The 19,331-nt window shown below is 40.7% G+C and overlaps 1 protein-coding gene across 5 annotated transcripts in view; it reads left to right on the top strand.

The window, feature by feature from the left end:
* stau2 (staufen double-stranded RNA binding protein 2) overlaps positions 1-19,331 on the top strand; it is a 358,377-nt gene that overhangs the window by 222,970 nt on the left and 116,076 nt on the right. For all 5 annotated transcript variants that reach the window (XR_015756903.1, XR_015756902.1, XM_087985971.1 and 2 more), the window contains exon 12: positions 8,811-9,103. Coding sequence is in view for 3 of the 5 variants with exons in the window: in XM_087985971.1 (XP_087842097.1) it covers positions 8,811-9,103 (293 nt within the window). In the remaining 2 variants the exon portion in view is untranslated. The remainder of the gene's footprint in view (positions 1-8,810; positions 9,104-19,331) is intronic.

Genomic DNA, 19,331 nt, shown 5'->3' with positions numbered 1-19,331 from the left:
AGTCAGAAACTTTTACAAGGATCCTGGACAGGGAGGAATTGACCCATTAGAAGTGTAAACCTCCTGGGCAATTCCCACTTATATCCACGTGTCAGGACTTCTGCAGGATCCAGATGTGGATCTTCCACATGTACGCCTGGTGTACAACGATCCACAGACTGAAAACTTTGTGCCTTGGGAACATTATATCCCATTTCTTCAAGGCTGTTGTCACTTTCTTGATTAGCATGCCAGGGATCTTCCTCCCCTTGAAATGACATATCTTCACTCAGCTCTGTTCTTGTGATAGGACAGCTTGGAAGACTGTAAGCTGATCCTAACATTCAGTGTTCCACCTTCAGATCCTGGACTGCTTTGTAAGTAGAAGTTGCATGAATGAGTCAGTGCATGACATTATTTATTGTGGATTAGGATTTCCCTTTTGTTCAAACACTACATATAAATGTAATGTCACTATTCAAAAAAGGAGGACAGAAAAGGATCTACAGTCCAGCTAGCCTGACATTTGTATCAAGAAATTGCTGTATCACTTAGTATGGAACTCTTAACAATACATTGAGAAAACCATAGTACAATCAGAAAAAGTCAACATGCTTTTTTGAAAGACAGATCATGTTCGACAAATCTTTTTTTTTGGCTGTAACCAAAAGATAAAGCAAAACCAGTAGCTGTAAAATATTTGGATTTCCAAAAAAATTTAGTAATTTTTTTCAAGCTGTTTAATACAAAAGATAAGGATTTCTGGAGTTAGACATAACCTATTTGCATGCATAGAGGCACAAACAGAAATTGCTGGAGAAACTCAGTAGGTCTGTCAGCATTTGTGGGAAGAAAACACGAGTTAATATTTCAAGTCTAGTGACCCTTCATCAGTACTGGAACCCAGTTCTGATTTTCTGCACTCTCTGTTTTTGTTTCAGATTTCCTGCATCTATTGTTCTTTCTTTTATTTTAGCATGAATGGAAGATTGGTTAATGGACAGGAAGCAAAGAGTAGTGATAAACAGAGCAGTTTTAAGTTGTTAGATGTGACTGATGGAGTGTTGCAATGATCAATGCTGTGGTCTTGTCTGTTTGCAATCTATATTAATGATTTAGATGAAGTCTAATTTCCTTATTTTCTTTCTCTATTATTTTTGGGTAATTTCATGGAGGGCTTCCTGTCATGGCTATGATGTACGACAGCGTCTCATGCAATCTACCGTTGCCCACTGAATTAATAATGAGTTGAGGCTCTACAATACCCTTCTCATGCAATTGTGCAGAGGCAGAAGTACTTGCTGCTGGTTCCATATTTAAACCCTTGCTGCATACCACATCAAATGCTGTAAGACAGGAAGTGGCATTTATACTCTGCAGCTGGACCATTTCGGGAAAGGGCATGTCCCAGAAAGGAAAGCTGGCACCCCACTTTGTTGTAAGTGATCTGAGGATGCTGGTGGACAGAGTGTTGGAGAGAAGGGTCATTTTGTTTCTGGTGGACCAGCACATGAGACATTGCAACCCAGATTAGTGCCATTTTGAGCAGCAAAAAGAAATGTCCAAATATGCTGGAAGAAGTTTAATGTTCTTCTGCACTCCACAAGGGTAAGTTTCCCCATTTTCTCTCTGCTTCCTCACACTCACTCTAACTCTGCCACTGTGCAATAACATCATCAAGACTAATTATCTGCAACTCTCACCATGCTGCATACAGCATTTTCACTTCGTGCTTCTTCCCCACTTCATCCTCCTAAACTACTAACCCTTGCTGATCTTGATGTTGCCTATTGATTCAGTGAGGATGTCTCACCCTCTCAGCTGCTCCTGCACCACCATTAACAATTCTTCTGCCCTCTTTTACCTCACTCAATCCCTCCTTTTATCTAATTGCAGCAAAAAAAAGTCTTAACTGTACAAAAAGGGCCAAGGCAGACGATGATCTGGTTGACATTTTACTCCTCACCCTACGTGGGAAGAAGATCCTCAAGATGCCTAAAGAGAACAGAGACCACTCACGTGGAGATGCTGAAACCTCCATATTGAGGCAACCAATAAGCTTCATTATGCTGTGCTGCACTGCTGTCCATTACCAACACTGTTGACTAAAGATGCTCAAGCTTCTATCCATATTGCACAGCTAATGGTCTCGCTTATCTTATGAGGCACTAGTGGCACTCACATAGCCACGGCCCACAAAAAGGCTGGCCATTTAAACCATCAGCAGCTCCTCCATCCATGAGATGTATGAGAGTCCTTCAGAGATGCAATGCAGGGCTTATTCCTGCACCTTCAGCATTTCAGAGAATTTCATCTCGGTGAGGTCCCTATTTTAGATTAAATTCAGAGACACAGTTTTGTTGAAAACATCAATGACACACCTCCACAGCTTGCTGAGGAAGAAATTCTCCAAGATTGCTGGCATTCAGAGGACTGCTGGTAACCAGGCGAGGCAGCATCCGAGGAGTGCTGGTGGGCGGCACGGTGGCACAGTGGTTAGCACTGCTGCCTCACAGCGCCAGAGACCTCGGTTCAATTCCCGACTCAGGTGACTGACTGTGTGGAGTTTGCATATTCTCCCCGTGTCTGTGTGGGTTTCCTCCGGGTGCTCCGGTTTCCTCCCACAGTCCAACAATGTGCAGGTCAGGTGAATTGGCCATGCTAAATTGTCCGTAGTGTTAGTTAAAAAGGGGTACATGTAGGGGTATGGGTGGGTTGTGCTTCGATGGGTCGGTGTGGACTTGTTGGGCCGAAGGGCCTGTTTCCACACTGTAAGTAATCTAATCTAATCTAATCTGAGTATGAAAATCGATGTTTCGGACAAAAGCCCTTCATCAGGACTGAAGACCCAACGTCCCGACATCAGGACTGAAGGCCAACGTTTTGGGCAAAAGCCCTTTATCAGGACTGAAGACCCAACGTCCCTACATCAGGACTGAAGGCCAACGTTTTGGGCAAAAGCCCTTCATCAGGACTGAAGGCGGAAGGGCTTTTGCCTGAATTGTCGATTTTCCTACTCCTAGAATGCTGCCTGACCTGTGCTTTTCCAGCACCACTCTAATCTATACTCTGATTTCCAGCAGTCCTCACTTTTGCCTTGCTGGTAACCAGGTACCTGCTCAGGCTTAAGTAGAAGATGACTCCATGGTGTCAGGTATAAACAGCTTCACACAAATGCACGGACACAGGAGCAGCAGGCACGTTTGTCAGAGACACTTGGTAAACTGGATTGAAGACTGAGGAGCCCAGTGATGTTATTATGCCTCTGGCATGTGTGCATCTGGTTCAGGGGCAGGTTGACAGGCAATATGAAATACCTGGCGAAAATGAGGATTGCAGATGCTGGAGATTAGAGTCAAGAGTGTGGTGCTGGAAAAGCATAGCAGGTCAGACAAAATCTGAGGAGCAGGAGAATCAACGTTTCATGCAAAAGCCCTTCATCAGGATTGTGGCTGGGAGCCTAGGAGGTGGAGAAATAAATGGGAGGGGGGTGGGGCTGGGGTGAAGGTAGTTGAGAGTGCAGTAGGTGGATGGAGGTGGGGGTAATGGTGATAGGTCAGAGGGGAGAGTGAAGTGGATAGGTGGGAAGGAAGATGAACAGGTCATGAGGGCGTGCCAGTTGGAAAGTTGGATCTGGGATAAGGTGGGGGTAGGGGAAATGAGAAAACAGGTGAAATCCACATTGATGCCATGGGGTTGGAGGGTCCCAACGTGGAAGATGAGGCGTTCTTCCCCTATGAATCGAGTGGTTAGGGAGTGGTGATGGAGGAGGCCCAGTTGCTGCATGTCCTTGAAAGAGTCGGAGGGGAAATTGAAGTGTTCGGCCATGGGGTGGGCCTCACCTTGCTAAAAGGCGAGGCATAAATCAGTTGTCGTGGACATCAAAGAACAAAGAACAATACAGCACAGGAACAGGCCCTTCAGCAAGCCTGCATTGTAACATTTTGCTCTTCCATACTAAAACTGTCTTCACTTACCAGATTGGTATCCCTCTATTCCCTTCCTATTCATGTATTTGTCCAGGTGCTTCCTAAATGCTGCTGTTGTCTCTGCTTCCACCACCTCCTCTGGCAACATGTTCCAGGTACTCATTACGCTTCAGGTAAAAAAAACTTGCCTTACATATCTCTTTTAAACATCCTCCCACTTACCTTGAATTTGTGCCCCCTAGTAATTGACACCTCCACCATGGAGGAAAAACAAAACTTATATTTTCCATTCTATCCATGTCATTCACAATCTTGTAAACTTCTATTAGGTCACCCCTCAACCTCCTGCGTTCCAGTGAAAACAAACCAAGTCTATTCTTCATAGCTAAAATCCCCCATACCAGGCAACATCCTTGTAAACTTTCTCTGTATCCTCTGTACATCAATACTCCTAAGGGTTCTGCAATTCACTGCATAATTTCTACCTGCACTTGACCTTCCAAAATGCATCACCTTACATTTGTCTGGATTAAACTCTCCCTGCCATTTTTCTGCCCATGCCTCCAACTGATCTATATCCTGTTGTATCCTCTGACAATTGTTCTCAATATCCACAATTCCAACAATCTTTGTATCATCCGCAAAGTTACTAATTAGGAAACTATGTTTACCTCCAAATCATTTATGTAGACAACGAACAACAGAGGTTCCAGCACTGACCCCGTGGATCACCACTAGTCACAGCCCTCCATTCGGAAAAGCTTCCTTCCACTACTACCCTCTGTCTCCTATGACTAAGCCAGTTCTGTATGTATCTTGCCAGCTCATCCTTGATACGCATGACTTCACCTTTTATACCAGTCTGCCATGAGGGGCCTTGTCAAAGGCCATACTGAAGTCCATGTAGGCAACATCAACCACTCTTCCCTCACCAATCATCTAGGTCACTGCCTCAAAAAACTTGATCGAGTTAGTGAGGCGCAACCTCCCCTGCACAAAACCAAATGCCATTAAAGTAGGCACAATATAAGCAGAGCTCAGAAAGCAAGCGAAGAGCCATGAAATGCATTCTTTACATTTACATGAGAATGAGTGTCCTTGTATGCAAATTGGACCTGGCAAGACCATTGCATTGTAAGGTGACCAAGAGCTTCAAACGTGCAGTGGTGAAGTGTGTTGTGAGCTCGTACAAGATCTACCACGCAGATGTAGTGAGACTGGTGTTTTGCTGCTGCCAGCTTCTGGAGACAAAGAGTGAAGATGGCCACTGCCCATGGAGTGTGCAAGCAGATGTTGGTGAATGGATCTTGTTGAGGCCCAAAGAAACAACCATTGAGCTGCATCTGCCAGATTATCTCTGGGAATTGGTGCCATTTAGTTTCTCACAAGTGCACGAGAGAATCACAAACGACATATAAATGGAGTGAGATTAGCTAATATTGAAATGCAAATGTGTGGAGATAAGGTAGCCACTACTTACTAGCAAGATTCACAGCTTGCCATTGAAGCTTTCAGAGAAACTTAAATTTCTTTTCTCAGTATAAAAAACTTGATCTTTTGATCTTGCCATATTTCTTGCCATTGCCCATGTCACTGAAGTGCTAGGAACCTCTGCCCATTGTATCTACATTTTTTGATGGTGCAACGCTAAATGGGAATGTAAACTGTGAGGACAGAAAGAGGCCACAAAGAGTTATGAAAAGATTATGAGTTTGGGAAACAAGGTAGATGGAGTACAATGTTGCAAAGTGTTAGAGTAATCACTAAGACAGGAAGCGTAAGAATGCCAAATACTTTAAAATGCATGAAACTTGTAAATGCTGATGTTTAGAAGGATTTGGGTCCACTTAGGCAAAGAATTTCAGAGGCTGGGATTCTGTAATACTGTGATGGAGTCAGATTTATATATTAAAAAAGTGATTGCTGAGATTCAAATGACAAAGGATCTTCTCTGTTTCCATCTCTAACCATTGTCAATGGGGTGAGAAAGACAGAAGGTCAGGAATTGGGCATGCTTTTATTTCATAATTCGATTAGATTAGATTAGATTATTTTACAGTGTGAAAATAATGCTGGCAGGAATGGCTGCTGACATTGTAGACATTTCTGAAATTTTCCTGGAAGTGACCAAATTTCGACATGCCCAGGAAACTAATTTCAAAGGTTTTATCACTTGATAAGCAAGAGTAGCCACACATGCAATAAAAATCAATCAAGCTTACCACATTTTCTGAAATACGTCTCTAGATCTACAAGTTGACAGCATGAAAGTGATAGCATTGTGTGCCACAAGTGTAAAAAGGACATCTGTTGAAGGTGAGAAACAATCGAATGATCTTGGTTACCTTATCACGTTGTAGTTAAAAAAATTACATCAGTAATCTGTGAAACTTTTAACACATTTCTTTAAATATAGTCAATGATTGTCTCCTGCCTTTTTTTTCAACTATGTTCAATATTGCTATTTTTGTACAGACCATTCTTGTCTGCTGTGGACAGAGCTTTGGAGAAATAGTGAAATATTCCGAACATTTAATTGCTTTTATGAGCAAGCAACGAATTGGATAGGTGTAGCAATTCACGTGGTAGCAATTTATGTAGTATTTATGCTGAATTTGTTAAGTCTTAGTAGTGAAAGAAAACTAACATGGTTTCTTCCTAATGCTAAACATGTGGGATAAGCTTGTGGTGTAAAGTTTTTGTTGGTGTCTTGTGGCATCAAAGTGCATAACATGACTTTGTACCTATATGCTATTAACATTACACTGTTTGAAAAGGAATGGGGATCCATTTGTTGGTAAATTTTATAATTTCTGAAGCTTTGTTTCCAAGTAATGCACAGAAAGATGCAACTTTATAACAACAGTGTACTTTATGAAACATAATAGAAGAATGACTCTGTGATTAAGTTCTGTCCTTGATTATGTAAGATTGTGATTGAAACTTCCACTTGGCACTACATACATCCTTTTCCTAGAATATTGAATGGAATGGGCTATGTGTGATGAACTCACATAGAGTAAATAATCCCCTTGTGACTGACTCATCTTGCCTGCAGCATTGGTTCACTGATCTCTTTAGAAGCTGGTTACAGGCCAGTTCTTACCTCATAGTCAGCTGAGACCTGGAACAGAGAAATATAAAGCACCTGGATTCAGTACTTAACTAATATTCACAGGAACATTCAGTAAGGTAGACCATGAACATACTTTTCTTAATGGAGTGCTAGCTTACTTTAATTTAATTACCTTCAAGTCATTAGTGACCCCAGCATCAACAACTGTTAAGGAATACCTTGTGAATTTTTTCACCTTCACTGTTGAGGCAAAAAACTGGTGAAATGGATGACCTGTTTAAGTTTTATTCTATTAAAATAAATGGGAATAAAATTAGGATAGTGGGCTTATGCCCGAAACGTCGATTCTCCTGTTCCTTGGATGCTGCCTGACCTGCTGCGCTTTTCCAGCAACACATTTTTAGTTCTGTCTTAGCCAAAGACATGTTGTTTTACTGTTCACTGGTGTCCTGCATCTTTACACATATGATAATCAGAATGTGTTGCTTTAACCAACATCTATATAATTAGATTAATGGATCATGAAATAGAATATATATTTGTTATGAAATCAAATAAATTCCAGCACTTCAGGCAGTCAACTTAACAGACAGACACGACACAAAGCTAGGTGTGATTTTGAGTTATGAGCAGGATGCAAGGAGTCTTCAGGGCAATTTAGCTGAGAAGGGCATATGGGCAAGCACATGGAAGATGCAGTGTAATATGGATAAATATGATGTTATACACTTCCAGTGTAAAATACCAAAAAGCAGAGCATTATTTAAATGGTCATATATTGGGAAATGAGAATCTACGGAGGGATCTGGGTGTCCTTATATAGCAGTCAATGAAAGTAGTCAGGCAGATGCAGTGAGCAATTAGGAAGGCAAATGGTATGTTGGCCTTCACTGCAAGGGAATTTGAATTCAGATATAGGGATGTCTCACTGCAGTTTTACAGGGCCTTGGTCAGACTGCACTGGGAGTATTGTGCACAGTTTTGATCTCTGTAGCTAAAAGAGGATATATTGCCAGAGGGAATGCAGCAAAGGTTTGCTAGTCTGATAACTGGGATGGCAAGATTGTTATATGAGGAGAGATTGGTTCAGTTGGGCTTGTTTGCACTAGAGTTTTAAAGAATGAGACTCTTCCTGATTGAAACATATAAAAGTTTAACAAGCTGACAGACTAGACTCAGGGAGGAAATTTCTTCTGCTTGTGGAGTCTAGAACTAGAAGTCACAGTCTCAGGATACAAATTTGGTTATTTAGGACTGAGATGACGAAACATTTCTTCATTCAGAGGGTGGCCAACCTGTGGAATTTGCTAGCTTAGAAGGTTATGGAGACCAGGTCATTAAATATATTAAAGAAATGTTTTGAAATTAAAGGCACAAGGGTAACGAAGAGAAAGCAGGAATATGGCAATGAATTAGAGGATCAGCCATGATCATATTGAATGGTAGGGGTAGCCTTAAAGGGTCAAAAGGCCTACTTCTGTTCCTAGTTTCTATTAATTGCAATACCCAAATGTGGTTAACCATAAAAGTACAACACATAACATAAATTTACTGAAATCAGAGTAAAGACATACTGGAGAAATGACAAGTTAAAACCACAATTTCAATATTAGGATAAAGAACAAATCTGTTAGTGTTTTGTTTAAATTATCATAAATTTAGATTATAGAACTTATTAAGTTACCTGGGCACTTTTAAGATTGGTTGTTGTTCTGGTTTGATTTTTGTACTTTGCTGTTGATAAATCTGTGAAGCCAATTACTCAAAATACAATATGTTTATTGGAAAATTGTAATAATATGACTATTATCTTTTTTGATCTTCAGCCCAAAAGGGAATTCTACATCTTTCCCCTGATATTTATCAAGAAATGGAAGCAAGTCGTAACAAGGCAGCTCCTGCAATGAACTGTTTGACGTCTAAAGAAATAAACCATGGATGTAGTTCATTCTTCAGCGCTACCAGCAACACAGCAACCATTGCAAGGGAACTTCTATTGAATGGGACATCCCCAACTGCAGAAGCTATAAGCTTGAAAGGAAAAGTACCTGCGTCCCCATGTTCAGCAGTACAGCCCTCTCAACAGCTAGAGTACTTAGCCAGAATCCAAGGTTTTCAGGTGGGGAAAGTAAAGCTCTGTAATATTGATTATTTCTAATTTTCAAAAAAAATTACAGTATTTAGAACTGTTGAATTTTCCGTGTTCACATTTATTTTTCAAAATTGGTAGCACATTTATGTATCCACGTATGAAATAATGATTGCATTAACAGGTTGCATCCAGATTCTCCAAACATAATTACTATATGTGACATTTTATTTGTACATGTTTTCTTTGTCAGATCAGCTGATACAAGGGATTGCAAATTTCAATAAGTTGAAATTGAGAAACACTTGAAACTCAATATAAATGTCATAATTATAAAATGTGGACTTGCATCAAAGTTTCTGATTTATAGTCAAGTTTATAAAATATTTCAGAAAAATCAAATTCAAGATTTTGCAAGGTAAAATCAGCTCACTGACCCTTCAAAGCAGAAATTGTGCAATTTGGACAATTGAGCTAGTCTCAGCGTACAAACAAAATAAACGCTTTAATTTATTTACAGATGCTATTTTACTCCTTCCTCTTCTTTTATGTCTACACAATTGAAGACACTGATTCCTGCTGCATAAAGTGCCATGGTGCTAGCAGCCCTCAAGTTATGGTTATTATCTGTAAGCAAGGCTGTGTGTGCCAGCAGGTTATTGAACCATAGAGAACATCACAGTCAAGCCTTAGGCTTTCCTCACCCGACATATAAACATATGTACTTTCCAAGTGGAGTTCTCAGATAGCAGGTAGAGTACACTGTTTTCAACTTCCTATTCTAAGGCTTGTGAGGAGAATTGTTGATTCCCTTGAGATAAATATGGACCACAAATAAATCTGAAACATTTTGATCGAATGTCTTAGAATTGCAAAGCACAGACTCTTTAACCACTCAGCCATTAAAACATATTTCCCATTATCTTCGCACTTTCTTTCAGAAAGTTTATTCATGAAGAAAATTAATTTAAGCTTTGTTATAATTTTTCCTCCAGTTAATTAATACGTCAAAGTTCTCAGATACAGTGTTTTAAACAGAAAGGTAAAATAATCAGAGCCGAGTCAAGTTTACTGAAGGATATAAGAGAGAAAACAGTGAATTTCCAGAACTTTATTCAGTGTTGAAAACAGCATAATTATTCACTGCATTATTCACAGCACTATTAAAATTACTGTAAGTTAAGGATGTTCATTTTAGATTCTTAATTACGTCATCAGTATGTACCATGTAAAGGATTAGATTTTCTGCTTCCAGAGCTGAGGGAGAAAGTGAAGACAGATGAGATTAAGTATTAAAGTCATAGATATCTTTTGGATAATGTGGTGACCACAACTGCACACAGTATTCTAACAATGACCTATCCAATGCTTTGACTTCTTTGCTCCTATATTCTGCCCCTTGGCTAATTAAGGCAAGCATCCTGTATGCCTTCTTCACCAGCCTGTCTGTCTGTGCTGACACCTCTGGAAATCAATGAACTTGCACATCAAGGTCCCTTGGTTCCCCAGTACTCCCTAGGGACCGATCATTCATGGTATATATCGTTCCATGGCTACATCCCTCCACTAGGTCATCTTTGCAGAGATGGAATCAGGGCCACCAAAGCTACCTGCTTACATGCACTGGGTAACTAATCAGACTCATTGAGAGCCAAACTGAAAACAATTAAATAAAAGTTCTAGTCAGCCTTCCGGTTCCTGAATTGGCACCATTTTAGGTACCTAGAGTTGGTAAGTTAGGGAACCAGTACTCAATGCAAGCCTGCCATTCTTGTTATTCATTCATGGAATGTGGGCATTGCTGGCCTGGTCAGCATTTATTGCCATTTATTGTGTACCTGACCTGGAGATGGTGATGGTGAGCTATCTCTTATACCGCTACCCTCCATGCAGTGTAAGAACACCCTTAGTGCTCTGGGAAGGGAATTGCAGAATTTTGGCCAGACACCTTTGAAATGATGTAGTTGCAAATCAGAATGGTGTTTGGCTCAAATGGGAGTTTGGAGGTGGTGTTCCCATGCATCTGCTGTCTTTGTCCTTCTAGATGATAGCCATCTCAGATTTGGACAAGCCACCGATAGCATGCAAAAGAATGGCCTTCACTGTCTTAGGCTGCTTGTTAAATCTATTTTTAATTCAAGATTTTAAAATATTAGAAAGGTGAAGCTTCTATCTTTCCTACTTCCTTACTTAAAACTAATTGGCCCTCTGGCTTCAAGAGTCCATCCACATCCATAATTGAATGGAGGAATCTGTCTCCAAATTTGATAGGTGACTATAAGATGTAGGAGCAGCAGGAGACCATTTAGCCCATCCAGTATGCTCTGCCATTCATGGAAACCACGGCTGCTCTGATAATCATTAACTCCACTCTCCTGCCTTTCCCCTGTTTCCTTTGATTCCCTTACTGGTTAAAAAAAATCCGTCTCTCTGTCTTGAATATATTGAAAGATCCAGCCTTGTGAGCCCTCTGCAGTAATGATTTCCACAGATTCACTACCCTCTAAGTTCACAGTGACTACTTTATACCAGAGAGCTGCTTGGAGCTGTGAATTGTGTCCCTAGTCTTGAGGGCAAGTGAGAAGAGAAGGCAAATCTCAGATTTTTCAGTCTACCCTCACAAGTGAAGTCCCTCTGGAACCATTCTTGTATACCACTTATGCACTGTCTCCAGTGTGTTCACATCCTTCTGATAATGTGGTGCCCACAACTGTACATAATACTCCAGCTGAGCTATTAAAATAACTAAAACTTTTGTAATTTTATTTTGCTGGCAGCAAAACATATTTGGTTCAGCAACAGGAGAAGCTTTTCATTGATGAAACACACCATCAGCCGACAATGCTGCCAATATTTCATTAATGGGTAGCCTCTCAGGGGACCTGCTGTTCAAACAGGGAGGCTCCTTACCTTGACCACAACATTTCTGTCCAACTACATTCTCATTAACATAAGAATTATGAGCAGAAAGGGTTTTTCTTTAAAATTAAATTTCAATTGCAAATATTTTACATTAAATTCGGTTCATTTATTCGTCATAGAATCACAGAATTATTTTACACAGAAGGAAGCTATTCGGCCCATCGTTCTTATACTGGTTCATTATGTGAGCATTCGTGTATGCATCCTCGTTATTACTTGGGACTGGCTTAGTCAGAGAGCTAAGTGTTCTGGCATACCTCATGGTCGGCACAATATGTTAATTATTTAAGGACATTTCTTTATTGTAGAAGAAGCCATGTATTTTATTTTGCATTCCTTATTGAATGCTCATGATAGCATCCGACGTTGAATTCGCCACTCCATGGGACATGGCTGAATCTGCTGCCCTCCCTTCCATTCATTGTCAAGGATGTTGTCAGACAGCCTCATTGGAGTACACTTGGGGAGTGATTGAAGGTGAACTCAGAGGCCTATAAGAACTTTACCTGCTGACACCTTGAAATAGCAACACATTTGGATAGTGCTGACACTTTCCTTCAACTCTGTAATTTCTTAGTTTTGACTGACTGTCCCCACTGTCGTTCTTTCGCAACAAGTAGACCATGAGATTCAAGTTGGACTCAAAATATTAACACTGTTTCTTTTTCCACAGATCCTGTCAGACCACCTGAGTTTCTCCAGCATTTTCTGTTTTTATTTCTTTTCACTTCACTCCTTTATGCCCTGACCCCACCCCCCTGCTTTCCCAGAAACCTCTCTTCCATTTCTTCATGTGCCTGTCCACACTTGATAAACCCCATTACCATTGTCTCATCTTTGCTGTTCATGAGATGCCAGATAAGAGTCCATTTTCCTGCTCCCCTCCCTTGTCCCATAGAGTTAAACAAGAAAAACTGTTGACCAGTTCACAAAGCCCCAGTAGATGCTTACCACCTTTAAGCAATCATTAACCTGGTGCTGCATGCTTCTCGTGTTGTTGGTTTCACCTTGACGATAGGACACAATTTTTAAAAAAAAGAAGCTAATGGGTATTCGTGGCAGTGGATTAAAAGTAGAAACCCATCACAAGCCAGTGTAAATTTTGTTAAACTACAACATTACTTTCACTTAATCTCTGTTCTCAGCCACCTTTTGGGAAATCAAACTTTTGCATCTTGCCTAATTAAGTCACATTTCACATCATGCTTTCTGTTGTTGTGGGATCCTTAACATCTTACCCACTTAGTATTTCAACAGTCTGAAAAATCCATCTGTTTCATTAATGTCTCTTAGGGAATGAAATCTGTAATCCTTAACAAGCACATATCATGCTAGAGAAACTCAGCAGGTCTGGTAGCATCTGTGGGGAGAGAAACAGAGCTAATGTCTTGAGTCTGATATGACTCTTGTTAGGAACTCGCACAGATGCTGCCAGGCCTGCAGAGTTTCTCCACCATTCTTAGTGCTTTTTCAGAATTCCAGTATCTGCAGTATTTTGCTTTTAGTCTGTAATCCTTGTCTATTCTGGCCTGTATATTACTCCAGATCTTTATCAATGTGGTGAAAAAAATGTAGTTAACTCTTAACTGCCCTTGGGAATGACTTAGCAAATCAATTGTGTCAAACTATTATTACAATAAAAACTAAGAAGCAAAATTGAATTGATCAGTTGCCATCGAACTAGACACAATACATAGCATAGTCTGAGGGATAATTCTTTAAAGTACAGATATTAGAAGAGGATTTTGTAAGATTGACAGAAGTGGATCTGCCTATCATTGTTCTGGGAGTTGAGAAGTCATGTAAGTCAAGAACAGATCATACTCAGTGTTCTCACCAATGCCAGGTGAGATGGGCTCTGCCACTACGCTGCTGAGAGTTATCTCCGTAGAATTTATGAAATACAGATATTTTTGTCACCCCCGGATATCCTTGTTCTCAAGAACGGGCACCATATCAGTGATTGGTGCTGAACTTAGGTGGTCTTTCTACCATAGCTGAATAGTTGATGAAAAATGGAGCTATCCGTGGACGCGGGGCTGAAAGCATTGCTATGATAAACTGGAGTGCCTGGAATTTGCACAGGTTTGGGTAACAGGAATGGATTAAAGCTGGGTGTGTGCTGCATCTGCAATGTGAGAGGTTGGTCTTGTCATGGGGAGGAGTTTGAAGATGCATTCCCTGACATGATCATTCATATACAGTTGTCAGACTTCTCATGGCATTGCTGTCATTTCCTTGGGTGAGGATGCTATGAAATGACTTCTTTCCCTTCAATCCCTTCTGACAATTTCTTAAGGAACTCTTGTTCCAATGGAACCACAGCAAAATACATTATTTTATTCACAGAGATATAGGGCTGTTTCTAAGAGCGCATCCTGGTCCCAAAGACAAGCAGTAATAGCTCCCACTCTTTGTGAGGAGTAAACTGCTGCTTGACTGGAGGGAAGGGTGGACAGTCAATTGGCAACTTTGGGAACAGAGTTCAGACTGAAAGTAAGCAGACCAGATTTAAACACACCAAGGAGTCATTTTAGAGATGTTGCTGTCTTCACCATAGACCAGCTTTACCATCCAATGGCATATTGAAGAGGTATCATGAACAGGTCAGGCTCTGTCAGAAAGAACCTTAAAATAGCCTCCATCACACCTAACAAATGTACCCTTGACCAGCCAGTGTACTCTGCAGGGCCTTTGTGTTTGCATAGGTATATTGACATTTGGTGGTGAACATCTCATAAGTGTGCAGGAGGAGGTGACAAAGTCAGAGGCAGTCCTGAGCAGTCCCACTCAGAGTATGGTCCAGGTTTTGATTGTATAAATGCTGCCAGAGAGAGTGTGGGCAACCTCTTGGAAAGCCATATATGGTAGTTTAGGAAGCATGTCTAGGAAATATACATTTACATTTACAGAATTCATGCCACGCTATGGAATCATGACTGGTCGGTGATATTTGGAGGGAATGCCAGCTGCTACTGAAGCATCATCAGAGGACTGAGGCAGTTGCTGAAGAGAATGAGGATGCTATTCTTCACAGAGTAACATCATTATAATTGTCATTCTTGATCCCTCGCGCAGAGATTCTGTGCAATAACAACTAGTGATGGATACTGCCTCTGCAGAAATGCGGATGTAGCAACTTATGGAAATGCTTCCATTGTACCTCAATGAAAAAGACAATATATTTCAACCATGAGCAAAGAGAAATGAACAGCCTGTCTCCAACATCTCTGAGGCCATAGGAGGAGAACAATTCAGAAGTGGCAATGTCCAAAGGGCACCACATCACTCAGAGCACTGAGTGGAATTTGTTGTGCCTGCAACAGAGCACATTCCCTATTTTCAACACAATGTAAATATTGACAGATAACACTGGATGTATGAACTTTCACGGTAATGGAAGATCAAAGAAAGTAAGGGTCTTTGGAATGGATGCAAAATCATCAGGTGCTAAGGGTGGACTTAATATGGTTTCATGTTCAGTGGAAGTGCTCTCAAAAGCAACTCAAAGTGACTTCTAGCCCATGCCATTCCTCTTGCATCAAAGAAGCTCAATTGATCATACACCTGAATCAAATGGTTCTTGATGTTGATGGAATCCTGGTGAGATATGCCCTGTGGCTGTTCCCAGACACCTCCCTCTGCAGCTGTGACACTTCTATTTTCTACATCTTCCCCATGAGTTGTGCATCACCTACTTCAAGGTCTACTTCTCGGTGGAAGTCTATATCTGGAGAATATTGTGTGAGGCCCTTGCATGATTGGGGGGGGTGCTCGGCACCCCCCCCAATCTCTTCATGCACTAGAACTGCATTTTTGGAAAATTGATTGTCTGCTCTATCATGGTTCCCCTGAGCTGCTGGCTTTGATTATCACTTTGATTCAAATTCTTATGGAATGGTGAATATCCACCTCTCTGGCTATCTCCTATCTCTAAAGAAACTAGGCATGTAGTTTGAGGGGTGGTTTGAAGTATTCAAATCCATGACCTGGGGGTTCATGGGTGTAGATTTTTGAAGATGGCAGGACATACCGAGAGAGCAGTTTGGAAAGCATATGGATCTTGGGTGACAAAAACACAAATTACTGGAAAAACTCGGCAGTCTGGTAGCATCTGTGGAGAGAAATCAGAGTTGACGTTTCAGATCAAGTGACCCTTCCACAGAACTGATGAACAGATTCCACTGAACCTGTATAGAGTTCTGGATAATCTACAATGTGTATTGTGTTCAGTTCTGGTCAATATATGCTGAGAGATATGAGGATGCAGATGAAATTTACCAGAGTGGTTCCAGGGATGAGGGAATTTAGCTATAAGTTTAGATTGGAGAAACTGAGTGTGTGCTCCTTGGAACAATGAGGATTGAGGGCAGATTTGACAGAGGTGGACACGGTTATGATGGGTTTAGCTAAGGTAGACAAAGGATCACTGTTCTCATTAGCGGATGGTACAAGCATGAGGGGACCCAGAATAAAAGTACTAGGCAAGAGATGTAAAAGAAATGTGAGGAAGAATTTTTGTTAACTCATCAAATAGTATTGATCTGGAACTCATTTTGATGAGAGTTGTCAAAGAATTGGCGCTGATTTGATTTGAAAGGAATTTGGTTGGGTAACTGAAATAAATAAACTCACTGGATTTTGGGCATACATTGGGAAAATTAGATAGATTGGATTGTTCTACAGAATGTCAGCATAGACAAAAATGTCCTTTTCTTTACTGCTATAATTCTTTTCTCGGAGTCAGTTTAACTCAGTCAGTTGGGCAGCTGATTTGAGATGCAGAGTGATGCTAACAGTCAGTGTTAATTTCCCACACTGGCTGAGGTTACCTTGATGGATTCTCCTTCTCAACCTTTCCCGTTGCCTGAGGCGTGGTGATCCTCAGGTTAAACCTCTACTATTCTTCTCTCTCTCCGTAATGAGAAAGCAGCCTTATGATCTGGTAAAGCCCTGGTGACTTTGCCTTTGCCGTTATCCTTTTGTACAAGTGCATGTGCAGGCATGTGTGAGAAAAGGATTAACTGTGACTATTATGTACTCCATAAATAATTAGGTTGTCAAAATTAACTTACATGCTTAAACTTGAATAGTAATAAAGTTTAAAATCACAGAACACCAGGTTATAGTCCAACAGGTTTATGTGGAAGTACTAGCCTTCAGAGCATTCCTCCTTCAGCAGGTAACTAGCGGGGCAGGATCATAAGACACAGAATTTATAGCTAAAGGTCACAGTGTCATGCAATTAAAATGAATTATTGAACTAACCTAGACTTAACAGCAATCTAGGTTTGTTCAATATATCATTTTAATTGCATGACTGTTTTGTTATGGGAGACCAATGCATGCTTGATTCCACCTGCATATGGAAACAGCTTGGAGGCAGCTTCGGTGGCTGCTAAATGGCTAAAGAGTTTGGTTAAAAGGCCCAAATTGGTGATATGGAATTTTGTCCAGTTGTAATGAAAGTAGTTAGGACTTTTAGCCATCATCCTGTGCAGACATGAAAAGATTTTTCACCCTGTATGTGCATCATATAGGACTTAAAAATCGATGCTTATTTGACAATGCTAGCCTATTTACCAGTATCACCCAAATGATGCATGGACTTTTGCACTGCAACTCTGTTTCATGGTGTTTTAGATCTGTCACCAATGCATGAATCTGTAGGCATTGAAATTATGAACATAATAACTGACAAGTTGAGTTCTGTTTTTAAAAACTCCATGTTTGTCCAAATCGATGATGTTGCCATGACATCAACTCTAGGTTCAGCTCTTGCAAACATCTTTGACAGATTCCATGAAACATGTGTTTTTGATGGAATGATACCTAACCTCCTACCCATTACATGTTTTCAATGCGTAGGTGATACATTCGAATCTGCAATTGCATGTAATAATTTTCTTGAATTTCTTAATGAGATCTATCCTGCACTTAAATTCACTTTTGAAATTAAGTAGTCAAATAAACTTCATTTCCTTGATGCGCTCATTGGGAAATCTGCATAGGGGTTTTCTACTACTTACTTTCACTTGTCAATATGTGCATTGGCATTCCTACAGTACCACATATTGTAAGGTTAGACTTATCAGCAACCTCATGAATAAGGACCAAGCTATTTGCTAAACAGGTAAGCCATTTTTTTAATTAACTCTTGGGACATGGGCTTCACTGGCTGGCCAGCATTTTATTGCCTGTCCTCTTTAGCCTGGAGAAGGTAGTGGTGAATTGCCTTCTTGATCTGCTGCAGTCCTCCTACTGAAGGTCGACCCCAATGTCCTTTGACAGGGAATACCAGCATTTTGACCAAGCAACAGTGAAGGAATGAATGATGTTCATGTAGGGTGCTTCAGTGCCATCCTGTGAGACAGTGGCTATCCTGATCTGTTCCTTTGTCATTGTTTATCATGCAAACACATGATCTGGCATAAGGCTATCTCTTTCTGCCCAGAAAAGTACCCACTCTACCTCAAACAAAATTGAGCAACTGATAAATAACAGCATTAGTTCATGATCATATACATGCAGCTACCACACTCAGTTTGATCTAGGACTCAATGTTGGTTGTTGATGCATAAGAAGGTCTGAATGTTCTTGCACAAATTTAATTTTGTTTGTAGTTTATAATTAAAATTTAATTGAAATCTACAGTTTAAGTTCTGAAGTTCCAAGACTTAGGGAGGGTCTTAAGAAAATCTCTATTCAAAGAGTTGTTGGACTTAACTAATCAAAGAAGCAGTTCTGACTAGTTCCTCTTTAACTGTTCAGCTCGGCCTTTCATGTTAGGAACATATAAACCAGTCAACTTAGTGTGACTTAGCACTTGAATGCAACTTACAATAGAGTGCTGGAGTTGGGTGATTACAGGAAGCAGAGAATAAGCATTACTGGTCTTTTTCAGGTTCATAAGTGGCACTGGGACCTCAGTTTTTTCCAGTTTATATAGATAAAATAATCAGAAAAGTAAAGAAATAAAAAGTCAAGGATTACAGATCACTGGAATAAATTGGAAAATAGCAAAATAAAAGATTCAGAACAACATTCCTTCAAACCCAGTCCAGACTGGCCACTAGCCTACAGATTGCATCAGATGTCACCTTGAGGCCAGAAGTCCATGCATGGCCAAAAGACCACCATGAGCCACACAAAACCTGGAGACCACCACGCCACGGTCAGAAGATTGCCATGCCAAGCCAGGAGACTGCCATGCGGAACCAGGTGTCTGCCATGCTGAACCAGGCAACCACCATGCCAGGCCAGGAGACTGCCACGCTGAACCGGGTGACTGTCATATTGGGCTGGGAGACCGCCACACCGAACTGGGTGACCGCCA

Source organism: Chiloscyllium plagiosum, unplaced genomic scaffold, assembly GCF_037043375.1.
Source record: "Chiloscyllium plagiosum isolate Xiang-an unplaced genomic scaffold, Cpla_swu_hap1 HiC_scaffold_4, whole genome shotgun sequence".
NCBI lineage: Eukaryota > Metazoa > Chordata > Chondrichthyes > Orectolobiformes > Hemiscylliidae > Chiloscyllium > Chiloscyllium plagiosum.
Note: the sequence above shows the minus strand (reverse complement) of the source record. Positions and strands in the feature narration are given on the sequence as shown.